This window comes from Phyllopteryx taeniolatus, chromosome 8 (assembly GCF_024500385.1).
Source record: "Phyllopteryx taeniolatus isolate TA_2022b chromosome 8, UOR_Ptae_1.2, whole genome shotgun sequence".
NCBI classification, from domain to species: Eukaryota; Metazoa; Chordata; class Actinopteri; order Syngnathiformes; family Syngnathidae; genus Phyllopteryx; species Phyllopteryx taeniolatus.
In genome coordinates this window covers 2,658,420-2,671,521 of record NC_084509.1, presented here as the reverse complement: position 1 = coordinate 2,671,521, position 13,102 = coordinate 2,658,420, and the positions used below count along the sequence as shown (strand labels likewise).

The 13,102-nt window shown below is 42.0% G+C and overlaps 1 protein-coding gene across 7 annotated transcripts; it reads left to right on the top strand.

Annotated features, from left to right (window-relative positions):
- The first annotated feature begins 2,102 nt into the window (after positions 1–2,102).
- On the top strand, positions 2,103–12,945 carry aifm4 (apoptosis inducing factor mitochondria associated 4). 7 transcript variants are annotated; one of them, XM_061781471.1, is made up of 19 exons: positions 2,103–2,237; positions 3,113–3,196; positions 3,732–3,841; positions 3,931–4,040; positions 4,753–4,797; positions 4,877–4,958; positions 5,038–5,150; positions 6,276–6,362; positions 6,434–6,525; positions 6,604–6,734; positions 8,799–8,914; positions 8,992–9,063; positions 9,156–9,219; positions 9,404–9,480; positions 9,563–9,680; positions 9,749–9,847; positions 9,925–10,000; positions 10,485–10,589; positions 11,775–12,945. In XM_061781471.1, exons 2-19 carry the CDS (start codon positions 3,114–3,116, stop codon positions 11,803–11,805), a joined length of 1,611 nt encoding a protein of 536 aa, XP_061637455.1. In that variant the 5' UTR covers positions 2,103–2,237; position 3,113; the 3' UTR covers positions 11,806–12,945. The 7 variants fall into 7 exon arrangements, with proteins under 7 accessions (XP_061637455.1, XP_061637458.1, XP_061637457.1 ...); XM_061781473.1 differs by having other exon boundaries at positions 2,155–2,237; positions 3,113–3,555; XM_061781472.1 differs by having other exon boundaries at positions 2,155–2,237; positions 3,113–3,572.
- The last annotated feature ends 157 nt before the right edge of the window (positions 12,946–13,102 follow it).

Genomic DNA, 13,102 nt, shown 5'->3' with positions numbered 1-13,102 from the left:
AATGTCACCTCTCTGACAGGGAAGGAGCCAGAGCTGCTGTGTGAGGTTGAGAAGTCCAGTGAGAGCTGGGCGGTGGCCCAAGGCGGGGACCTTGGCGATCCGATCCCCGGCTACAGAAACTGGCTCTAGGGACCTGGAATGTCACCTCTCTGACAGGGAAGGAGCCAGAGCTGCTGTGTGAGGTTGAGAAGTTCAGACTAGATATAGTCGGGCTCGTCTCCACATACGGCTTGGACTCTGGTACCAGTCCTCCTGAGAGGGGTTGGACTCTTTTCCACTCTGGAGTTGCCCATGGTGAGAGGCAACTTATTGCCCCCCGGCTCGGCGCCTGTACATTGGGGTTCACCCGGTGGACGGGAGGGTACCCACCCTTTTTTAGTCCTTAGAGGGGGTGCTGGAGAGCGCTCCCGCTGGGGACTCCATCGTTCTGCTCCGGGACTTCAATGCTCACGTGGGCAATGACAGTGAGACCTGGAAGGGCGTGATTGGGAGGAACGACCCCCCACCCCACCGATCAGACCCCGAGCGGTGTTCTGTTATTAGACTTCTGTGCTCACCATGGATTATCCATAACGAACACCATGTTCAAGCATAAGGGTGTCCACACGTGCACTTGGCACCAGGACACCCTAGGTCGCCGTTCCATGATCAACTTTGTGGTCGTGTCATCGGACTTGCGGCCGCATGTCTTGGACACTCGAATGAAGAGAGGGGCGGAGCTCTCAACTGATCACCACCTGGTGGTGAGTTGGCTCCGATGGTGGGGGAAGATGCCGGTATGACCTGGCAGGCCCAAGTCAGGCCGAGTCGGTGGTGGAGAGTACTTCGAAGACCTCCTCAATTACACAGACACTCCTTCCCATGAGGGAGCAGAGTCTGGGGTCTCTGAGCCGGGCTCTCCTATCTCTGGGGTTGAGGTCACCGAGGTGGTTAAAAAGCTCCTCGGTGGCAAGGCTCCGGTGGTGGATGAGATTCGCCCGGAGTTCCTAAAGGCTCTGGATGTTGTAGGGCTGTCCTGGTTGACACGCCTCTGCAACATCACATGGACATTGGGGACAGTGCCTCTGGATTGGCAGACTGTGGTGGTGGTCCCCCTTTTTAAGAAGGGGGACCGGAGGGTGTGTTCCAACTACAGGGGGATCACACTCCTCAGCCTCCTTAGTAAGGTCTATTAAGGGGTGCTGGAGAGAGGGTCCGTGGAGGAGCAGTGTGGTTTTCATCCTGGCCGTGGAACAGTGGACAGTGAACAGCTCTTCACCCTTGGCAGGGTCCTCGAGGGTGCATGGGAATTCGCCCAACCAGTCTACATGTGTTTTGTGGACTTGGAGAAGGCGTTCGACTGTTTCCCTCGTGGAGTCCTGTGGGGGGTGCTTCGGGAGTATGGGGTACCGAAACCCTGATACTGGCTATTCGGTCCCTGTACGACCGGTGTCAGAGTTTGGTACGCATTGTCAGCAGTAAGTCGGACTCATTTCCAGTGAGGGTTGGACTCTGCCAAGGCTGCCCTTTGTCACCGATTCTGGTCATAACTTTAATGGACAGAATTTCTAGGCGCAGACGAGGCGTAGAGGGAGTAAATATTACCTCACTTTTTCGACCCCTGTTTTAAGTGAACCTGAACTGACAAATGAAGTGATGCAACGTGTCTGTAAATCAACCCATCAACTATGGAACGTTAAAGTTAAACTAAAGTACAAAAATATACCAGCAACCTCAAAGTTACAAAGACAGACAAGTGCAAAAACATTTAATTGATTCTTATTGCTCGCTTTTTCCACACACAGTAGTTTAAAATATGCTTGCACTGACTTTTGGAATTTATAGACATTTTGTTTCTTTGAAACAAACAAAATAACATAGATGTAACTAAAGTACCTTTAAGATGTGAGTCTGGTTTAAACTCAGCACAAACCCAAATTACAAACCTGGACAGTTCCCTGAGCTGCAATCTGACTTTTTGGGGTTACCTCACTGCATTGGCAAATTACGAATAGGTTTTGAACGGCTCAAATTTCGCCAAACATTTGACGTCACAAAATACCACGGAATTGTGGGAAATGTAGTTATTCGTGTGTAAAGAGTGAACTCACTTCCGGGTTAGTCACAACCGGAAGAGCAGACGAGAACAGTCGAGTTGACAGTCACATTCCCTTGAGCGCATCACTCAGTTGGTCATTTGCTGTAAAGACCGCCTGCCTTCTTCCAGTTGTATCAAGCAACCGCTGAGGAATAAAAAGGTGAGCGTCGATCTTTTTTTAATAGACGTGTTCAGCAATTTTAACCTATTTGGGATGGTTTTGTTGTATGACAGTAAAGTCACATAGAGCACAGAAGCATCTGGTTAATAAGTATTTAATGTGACTACAAATACATATTTTCTGATGATTTTAATGGTGTGCATCTTAAAGGTACTTTAGTTACATCTATGTTATTTTGTTTGTTTCAAAGAAACAAAATGTCTAAAATGCAAAAGGTCAGTGCAAGCATATTTTAAACTACTGTGTGTAGAAAAAGCGAGCAATAAGAATCAATTAAATGTTTTTGCACTTGTCTGTCTTTGTAACTTTGATGTTGCAGGTATATTTTTGTACTTTAGTTTAACTTTAACGTTCCATAGTTGATGGGTTGATTTACCGACACGTTGCATCACTTCATTTGTCAGTTCAGGTTCACTTAAAACAGGGGTCGAAAAAGTGAGGCAATATTTATACTTTATTGTGACATTATTATTTGATCTTGTGCCATGGTGTGCGTCTTTTGAATACCAAGAGATGTCTATTTTGCATGTAATTTTAGTAATAAAACTAGTTTAGTAATATCTTTGTGTGTGTGCACTTTCCTTGACTACACTGTTGATGTGTTTTTTGTGTTTGTCATTTTGTCTCAAAAGCATTTCAGGCATTATTACTCAAAAGAACAAATTGATATTAATCTTCTATGTCAGTTGTAATCTTAAACAAACTATGTTTTTGGGACATGCAACTTCAGGACTAATTTTGTTGCACAAATTACCTGAAGTTCAGTGGAGTGTTTGTAGCAGCAAAGCCATGAGTAATCCACTCATTAGGCCCAACAATGGTGCATTCATGCCATGTGATCCATGTTTCAACAGGATGAATCCTAACGAAGATCAAGCTGAAGCTTTGGAGGAGGTTACTGAGCTCGTTTGTCAGGAGGCCGACCTCAGAGATGGCCAGTATGTCACATGACACCGCTTCTGTCTGGATACGATAAAGTGTGTCAGAAAGGTTCCAGGAAAGATATATTTCAAATTCAAAATGCAAACCTCGACTTTTCCCCTTCAATGTGGGCCAGATGATTTAGCTGCACGTCTACAAAGAGATCCTGCTACATTTGTGAGAGTTGTGGCATGACAACTTGTGGACCTAGCTCCGTATGATTTTGTTCGTCTTTCCCAAGCTCAAGGGGGTCTTTAAGGGGAACTGTTTCGAAGATGTGAATGACATCAAGATGGCCGTGGTGATGGAGCTGCAGAGGATCAAGGAAGAATCCTTCCAGGAGTGCAAGAAGGCATGGCAGACAAGGCTGGAAAAAGTGTGTTAGACTCCAGGGTAATAACGTCAAAGGGAAAAACTTTTTAGTTTGAAGTTAGGATTTGAAAATGTATCTTTTGTGACACTAGTCCTAGAACTTTCCTGACACACCTCGTACATTCATAGGAGGTTTAACATTGGGGGGGGGGCTATATTTAACTCATGTTTGTAATTAAGGATGAAAGTCGTCTCTGTGGCTGACCAGAAAGTGCTGCTTGTCCGCACGGAGGGTCAGTACAGTGCAGTCGGAAGTCAGTGCTCTCATTATAACGCTCCTCTGGTTAAAGGTAAAATTTCTATCAATCCAAATTGCAACCATTCATCTCAGAAGGTGTGCCGTTTTACATTGAGCAGATGAATATTCTTGACATTCCAGGAGCACTGGTTGGCAATAGAGTGCGATGTCCTTTCCATGGCGCTTGTTTCAATATTAAAACTGGAGATATTGAGGAGTATCCAGGCCTGGACTCTCTGCCTTGCCACAGGGTGAAATTTGCCTCAACTTTTAATCCACCTTGATTGCTTTTCAACATGTTACAGTATTTAAAGTAGCATTTGGTGTGTATGAACAAATGGTCCCACTTTTGTGTTTTTGTTTGTTCGTTGTTTTGGTCCTCAGTCTTTGAAATGTCATTTAGCACAACTTCCATTTAATGTGAAACTACAAACTCTATCTGCAATTAATTAAACACTATTCAGAAACCCCATTAGGTACACATGCATTGTCTAATTAGATCTAATAGAGATGTATCAACAAATATTTTTGAACAAATATATCTTTGTTTTTACACTGTTAGAGAGATATTAATTTAGCAATATTCTGTATTATTGTGGTTGTAGTTTGCAGTGATGTATGACTGTGCTGCATCATACGGAGATGTTTTTCTAATATTTAGACCCTTCGTGTAATTAAAATATTAAAATATTGGATCTTATTAGTATGTGCAGTCTTACGAATGTAGTGGCTAGTGAATGCATTTTTAACTTTCTCTACAGGCTTTCATCTTGTAATGTATACTGGCTAAAGAGGTGATCAAATAAATGTACAGTATATGATGTGTTTAATGGTAACACACATCCTCTCATTATGTTAAGTGTTGTTTCCAATATGGAGGTTGAAAAGTTTTTATACCTGCTGTTGTATTTGAGGGTGTTACTTCTCCCTCTTCCTCAAAGTGTATTAACCATTTTGACACAGGTGAACGTTCGAGATGGAAAGGTGTATGTTTCCATTAAGATAAAGGCAAGTGAAAGCAGATTAAGTAGAATGAAATAATACTGTATTACTTAATGTTTAACAAGGACATTATATCTACCCTCAGACTCTTAAGCAGACCAGACGGGTAAAGGAAATGTGTAGTGTTTTACCAAACATCACACATACCATCCTGCTCGTAGGAGGAGGTAAGGAAGGACTGGTTCATGCTTCCATCTGTCATCTGCTGCACAGGATCTACTTGATACGCATGTGTTGTGAGTTCAGGCCCTGCTGCCTTGGTGTGTGCTGAGACACTGCGTCAGAACTGCTACCAGGGCCGAATCGTCATGGTAACCAAAGACACTCTGCCTCCTTTCGACAAGCCCAAACTGAGTAAGGTAAGATTTCGCCCCGTCATTCTCTTTTCTTTCAAGTACTTTTGTCTTATGCAGTAGAACCTCTAAGGTCGAACACAAGTTATTCCGCAATGCTGGTTTACCCTGATTTGTTGAGATTTAGAATACGGAAATAGAAGTCATTGTCCTGAAGTTAAACTGCCATCCTAAAACCATTATGAACGTTACAGGAAATGATGAAAGAAACAATTGAAGATTCTTAACCGTCATGCAAGTTAACTGCTGTCAATTGTCGTGCGCTCAACTTGATAAGCGACAAATGTGTACAGAATTCAAGAGAGAGGACTACTGAAGTTTAGTCACTTCATTCTCCTTTCATTATTATTATAGGGTTATCCAGGATAGATCAGTATACTACTTTCGCCGACGCAATAGCTTCCATTTTCTGTTTTACGCTCATCATTGTCACACTTTTCCTCATTGCCATCACTGCTACCCTTCTGTGTTGGCAACACAAAATACCCCACAAAAATTCATTCATTCATTCATTTTCCGTACCGCTTATCCTCACTAGGATTGCGGGCGTGCTGGAGCCTATCCCAGCTATTTTCGGGCGGGAGGCAGGGTACACTCTGAACTGGTTGCCAGGCAATCGCAGGGCACATAGAAACAAACAACACTTCACACTCACACTACGGGCAATTTAGAGTCTTCAATTAACCTTCCATGCATGTTTTTGGGATGTGGGAGGAAACCGGAGCACCCGGAGGAAACCCATGCAGGCACGGGGAGAACATGAAACCTTCACACAGGCGAGGCCTGATTTGAACCCGGGTCCTCAGAACTGTGAGGGGGATGTGCTAACCAGTCGTCCACTGTGCCGCCCCCACAAAAATGCTAGAGGAAAAAGCAAAACAAAAAGGAGGAGTTAATCCTTCAGATATTAACTGTTCTGAAGTCTAATGACACATGCTGACATCTTGTCATGTAGGATGCCAGTTTAAAAGTTTTGTGTACCTTTAAAGGAGTGTGTGTGTGTCCCCCCCCCCCCCCCCAAAAAAAAAACTGATGGTCGATTTCCGAATGGTACCACCTTAAGGGCATTTGTGCTACAAGCAAGTAAATTTCAAAGCAAAAAGCCAAAGAAATGTTGTTGGTTTTTTTTAGGCTATGAATGTGGACAGAAGCAGCATCGTCCTCCGCTCTAGTGGGTTTTTTCAACAATATGGCATAGAAGTACGGACGGAGAAAGAGGTGACATTCAAAGAATGGGTCATGTTTTAACAACGTCCTATGAAGGCTGACGTTTTCTGGTCAAAATCCAGGCGGTGACTGTAAACACGCGAGATAAAGCGGTGACGATGAAGGATGGCGGGGTTCTACGTTACGACCAGCTTCTTATCTCAACAGGCTGCAGGCAAGACTTGCTATCTTATTCTCAACACAACATCCTTTTTCTTTTCAGACTATGAGAACAAAATGTTAATTTCCACAGAGCGAAGCCACTAAGTTGTCCCGGTAGTGACCTGACAGGAGTGAAGTTACTGCAGAGGTACGAAGATGCCAAAGACATTGACGCGTCCTGCCTGGGCCGCAAGGCCGTTGTCGTTGGAACCTCCTTCATAGGTTGTCAAGTTTTTTTATTTGTATTTTTGTTTTGTTTTGTTTTTGTTTAACACCTTCTGAATTGCCACCTCTCTCATCCATCTACATTTACTATAGCGCTTACTATGGTTGCGAGTGAGCTGGAGCCTATCCCATCTGACTCTGGGTGTGAGGTTGGGTATACCCGGAAATGGTTGCCAGTCAATCGCAGGGCACATAGAGACACACATTCACATCCACACCTATGAGCAATTTAGAGTCTTCAATTAACCTAACCTGCATGTTTTAGGCACATGGGAGGAAGCTGGATAACTCAGAGAAAACTCACACATCGTTAACATCAGTGGTTAATCTGGCACAATTGCGAGTTATTACTAGGCCCAAGCCTGTTAGCTCGCGAGCTAGCTAGTGGCTAGCGCCAGTGGCGATTTTTGGGGTGTCAGGGTTAGGAAGGAAGGAGGTCTGCTGTGTTTCTATCAGCATCACCGGTGAGTATGATGTATTTTATTTAAAGTTTTAACATTTTTGTCATGTTATTAGATAAATATTGATTGTGAACTGCTATATTGTAGTGTATCCACTACAAATTCTAAAGAGGTTTGGAGATGATGTATTGGAAGATAAAGGTAACTGTTTCTTGCTTTAGTAATAATGGCATTCATCCTCCAATATGGGGAATGCCTCTGTCTCTTCTTTTAATGCCACACATAGTTATGCATGTGTAGTGATTTTGTACTTTTTTGTGACATGATGGTGTTATTAAGAGGTGGATTAGGTTACTGTAGGCCCAGGTCCCAAACTCACCGACCGCCACTGATTCCAACCATCAGAGGCATTAAAGATCCCGTATTTTGCCAAACCAACTTTTTCTAGTATTTGGGATGTGATATTGTCTCTATGGTGCCTCAGTAAACATGTGAAATATGAATTAAAATCATCTACGCATTCCTGAGTACCAGACATTTTTCTGCCGAGAGGTCTGAAATCCAGTAATTCGAATTTCTTGAGCTTATCTACATCACTAGCGAAGATTTCTGCCTACCTCTCCACTCCCGAGCCAGCGCTGTCAACATAACAAACGTGTGCTCTCACAAGTGGGTCCTCTACACGGAGGCAACCAATCAGAGAAAAAGGGGGCAGTCTTACCCAAATATGGACAAAGCGGATACAAAACTGGGTCAAACAGAAGTAGCTGTCAGAGGGGCCTTTTTTGGACACTCGTATGACAAACCAATCTGTTTTTTTTTTTTCTTAAATGAAATTGTCACTTTTCTACGAAGTCAATGATAGAGAGTCACTCTATGGAGGTCTAAATAGCCAAATATGCGACCTTTAAGATGATACATTTGCACAACTTAAAGATGTAGCGATTTGTAAGCATAAGAAAGATGATTAGACGAAGTAGCATACATTTTTCAGCGGGTAGTGGTTTCATGCATCCAGCGGACTCACCAACAGCGTTTGAGAGTGGGGATAACGGCTTGATTTTTCACAATATTGTAGCCTCATTTAATGTACTTTGTATTTTTTTTTATCATTCAAATTTGGCAGGGTTGTTCACATCACTTATCTCTCAGGTGTGTCAAATATAGAAGACATTTATTTCACTTTACAGGGACGTTAACTTCAATGGTCTTGCAAGTGTAAAAAGAAGCCAACGGCTGTTAGTCGTAAAACATACCAACGATAAAACACTCTGTCTTGACGTGTTTAATGAGTCATGTTGCAGTTACATTTTACCATGCTTAAGTGTCATACAAATGTAAAGAAGCCACTTCAAACCAATAAAGTACTCTAGACATAACTTTGATACGTGACAAGGGATGTGGTGATGCTGGAGTCTTACAGTTTTTAATGCGAGTATGTTCATTCACTTAACTTTTCTTCTGCATTGTTGTTGTTCTCACCTTCTCCTAACACCCCCTAATTTGTGTCAGATCCTCTTAGCTGAGGCCTTGTGAGATTTTCTGACATCTTGTTTGGCATTATGCATTCTATTATTGTTGGCATGTTATTTGAGTGCACATGTGATTTGCTAGTGTGCCATTGCAAGTTATTTTTTTATTTTTATTTTTTTACTTCAAGGTATGGAGGTGGCATCCTATCTAGTCAAAAAAGCTTCCAGTGTTTCCATTGTTGGAACCACCAAATACCCATATGAACGCTCTCTGGGGTCCGAGATTGGCAACATGACCATGCAAGTAAGGATCAATGGTGACACAACTCTGAATGTAATGATGTTTATTATTGCAACAACTCTACAATTCCTCATTTCAAGATGTTGGAGGAACATAATGTGAAGTTCTACATGAATGACGGCATCGCTGAGATCAGAGGAGAGAACGGCTCGGTAGTTCTACTTTTTTATTACTACTTTTCACCTCTGATTGAGCCATCTCAAACTTGGATGAGTTGCTGGAGGCAAAAATGATGTATTTGCAGGTGAAGGAGGTCTTGCTGAAGAGTGGCACACTTCTGGAGGCTGAAGTGGTGATTGCAGGAATAGGTAATTAATCCTATTGTATACCACCCAATATATATCTTCTTAACATAAATACTCAAGTAAAAAGTATGGTGCATTCAAACTTCTCTGACAAATACAATTTATCCAAAATGTTACTTGAGTAAATGTAAAAGAGTAAATGTAGAGCGTTACTACCCACCTCTGCCTATGTGTGTATATGTTTCAGGTGTGATCCCCAATTCTGACTTCCTAGCAGGAAGTGAAGTTGAAATAGATTCCAAGAAAGCAGTAGTTGTTGACAAGGTGAAGGTGCCTTCACTGTTGTGTTATTGACTGAGTGCATTTTGCATATTGTGCTGATCTTATGTGACACGTCTCTCTTCAGTTCATGAGGACTAACGTAGCAGATGTGTTTAGTGCGGGGGACGTCACCTCCTTCCCTTTGACCAGTCGAGGTGATCAACGGGTCAATGTGGGTCACTGGCAAATGTCACAAGCTCAAGGTATGACTTGATTCATTCTGTTAAAATAAGAACATCATTAATATCATGTCACATTTTTTGTGCCTCAGGAAGAGTTGCTGCCCTCAATATGCTAAATATACCTACCAAAATTGAGTCTGTTCCTTTCTTCTGGACTGTGTTGCTTGGAAAGAGTATCAGATACACAGGTAATGTACAGTATTTATTTTTTGACTTTCAGATCAGTTAAAGCTTTTAATGCTATTTTGCTTTTTTATTTCTGCAGGGTATGGGGAGGGCTACACAGAACTCGTATTCAAAGGAAAAGTGGAGGAAAGAAAGTTCCTGGCATTTTATATTAAGTAAGTAGATGCGGAATACTGTATGTCCTGGTATGTAGTATCTGGACACACTTCTTCGTCCAAACATTTTCTGTGCCACTTGTCCTCATTGTCCTGTTCCAGCTGATGTTGGGCAAGAGGGAGACTGGGTGGAGCAACCCTGGAATGTGGACATTCTCATTCAAGTTAATTTCACATTTTATAGTGTGACATATTTTCCAAATTGATTTCTATGGCATTCATGCATCTCAAGTAAAGTCCACGTTCCAGGAATTACAGCGAGCCTCAGACTTCAATGAGTCTCGCTTATTTGGCTGTTGCTCACAAATAAGCCGTTTACACTTTTGGGTGTGTCTGAAGTCATTACGGGAGAATGCATGGACCTTGAACGTGCGTAAACCAGGCGTGTAAAAAAACAGACTATAGGAGAATATGTCCTTTAGTGAAAATAACAAATCAGGAAGGACGTCACTGGACCATTTATTTCGCTGCTGTTTCTCCACAGAGACGACACAGTGGTGGCGGCGGCCAGCCTCATGTTTGATCCCGCTGTGGCTCAGCTGGCGGAACTGATGGCAGCAGGCCAGCGCATTACAAAAGCGCAGACTCAGTAAGTGTGATTATTCACTTATACTAAAGAAGCTACATATGTGCAAAGTGGATGTTCAAATGGTGCATTGGTCTTGCTCCTGCATGGCGAGCAGTTTGTTTACTCATTTGTTCAAGTCAAAGAGGATGAAGCAGCAATATAAAGTGGAGCCTCTTAATTCAAACACCACTGTTAATACAATTCAAAATACAACCAAAATTTCTTGGAATAAAATACCTCTAAAGTAAAACAGAACTACAGGGTTCGAACCGCTGTCATGCATGACATGCCATGACAGCACAGAAAATCTTGAGACATTAGTTCCTTAGTTACGCAAGCTATTGTTTTTGTCATAATTGGTGGGGAAAAACTTACATAATAGAGAAATAACTCACCCCCTGTAGTAAATTATTTTTAGAATTTACAATGTTTTTATTATTCTGATTCCACTTTTAACTCTTCCAGATTTTTAAGGCGAGTCACTTGATCTGTTTTTATTCATTCCTGCTCACTACAAAACAAAAAGGGGTGATGAACAAAACTGGCCTGGCAGGTGTAAAACACAGCTTTGCATAAATGATACAGTGACTTGCTTCCATCAACAGCAATAACCTGACAAATTAACGTATTCTTCAAAAACCTATTAGGATTATGACATTCAAAGTACATGAGTTTCTCACTGGATATTCAAGTCATTATTAGACTCACAGTACATGTTATGTTGCCATCAATCCATCCATTTCTTATAGCACTTGTCCTCATTAAGGTTTCAGGTGAACTGAAGCCGACCTCATCTGAATATACACAAGCAAACATTCACACTCACATTTGCACAAAGGGGCAATTTAAAGTCTTCAATCAACCTAAGAAGCATGTTTTGGAGTTATGGGAGGAAGCCTGAGTACCGTAAAACAACCCACCAAAGCACGTGGAGAACATGCTAATTCCACACAGAAGGGCCTGAGCTGAGATTTGAAACCAAGACCACTGTGCCACTCTGCTGCCCTGTTAGAGAAAATATTAGAATCATTGATTCATGACCACATTATTTCTCTGAATCACAAGGTTATGATAACAATATGGTAATGCATCATTAAGGTGTTTACATGAGGGTGTGATATTTAGGATTTTTTATTTTGTATTTATTATCTTTCTAAGGGGTTACATTTCATGTACTGTCTGTGTGTGACTCTTTTCTCTGTTCAGAGCTGAAGACCTGAGTTGGCTCCAGATGTAAGGTGTCTGACTTGCAACTCATTGATGAAGGACACAAGCCGCCTTCTGTCTTGCTCCCATCCCCTCACCGCCTCAGGCATTCTGAAAGCTCGTCAATGTCTGCCCTGCTCTTACTTGACTCTCCTAATTGTTACCATGAAACCAGCAACGTCAGAATGAATCGACACGTTGTGCATGCTCCCCATCAATCTTGTTCATCATTCAGGCGAATGATATACACTGCCACTTCATTCATATCATATAAGATACTAAACGCTTTCAGAAGATGCATCAGTTCCAGGCATAACCTTGTTTACATTTGTTGTGGCTCAGAGTAAATTGTCAATTGTTTTACTGATTTACTTGAAAATAAAATGTAATTAATACTCTGGTAGAAAACCAGTGCCATCCATCCATCCATCAATTTTCTGAGCTGCTTCTCCTCACTAGGGTCGTGGACGTGCTGGAGCCTATCCCAGCTATCATCGGGCAGGAGGCGGGGTACACCCTGAACTGGTTGCCAGCCAATGTGTGCAGGGCACATGCAAACAAACAACCATTCGCACTCACATTAACACCTACGGGCAATTTAGAGTCTCCAATTCATGCATGTTTTTGGGATGTGGGAGGAAACCGGAGTGCCCGGAGAAAACCCACGCAGGCACGGGGAGAACATGCAAACTCCACACAGGCGGGGCCGGGGGTTGAACCCCGGTCCTCAGAACTGTGAGGCTGACGCTCTAACCAGTCGCCCACCGTGCCGCCAACAAAGAATATAACATAATTGAATTCATGTTTTTTTAATGCCCTTTATCAACTCATAGACAGGGACTGTTAATAGTGCCGCCAAAACCAGTCCCATACTGCAGTAATATAAAATGTGTGCTCTGAGATGAATGATGTATGATGATTGTTTACGCGAGATAAGCTTTAGTTCCTCTTTTGTGTCAGTTTTTGTATACTTCACTGTCCACGTTTGTTTTATCATCTTTCTATGTTCTCGTATTGTATGCATCTTTATATCTAAATTCTTTTAAACTGCCTATCATGTCTATTTTTTTTTATACCATCAGGTCTTTAATAGTAATTCATTTATTTGCAATGTCATTGTATGGTTTAATTTACAAATTGTAACGCTTCCCAAATTAAAATAACAAACCAATAGCTGATGTTTTTTTCCCATATAGTTACAGGCACATTGTTTCCTTACACATACTATACTTAATCATGGTGGTGAGCATAAAAAAAATTGCTTTTATTAAACCGTGATTTGTGACCTTTGTGTCCCAGTTCTGAACACGTTTATTAATAAAAACTGA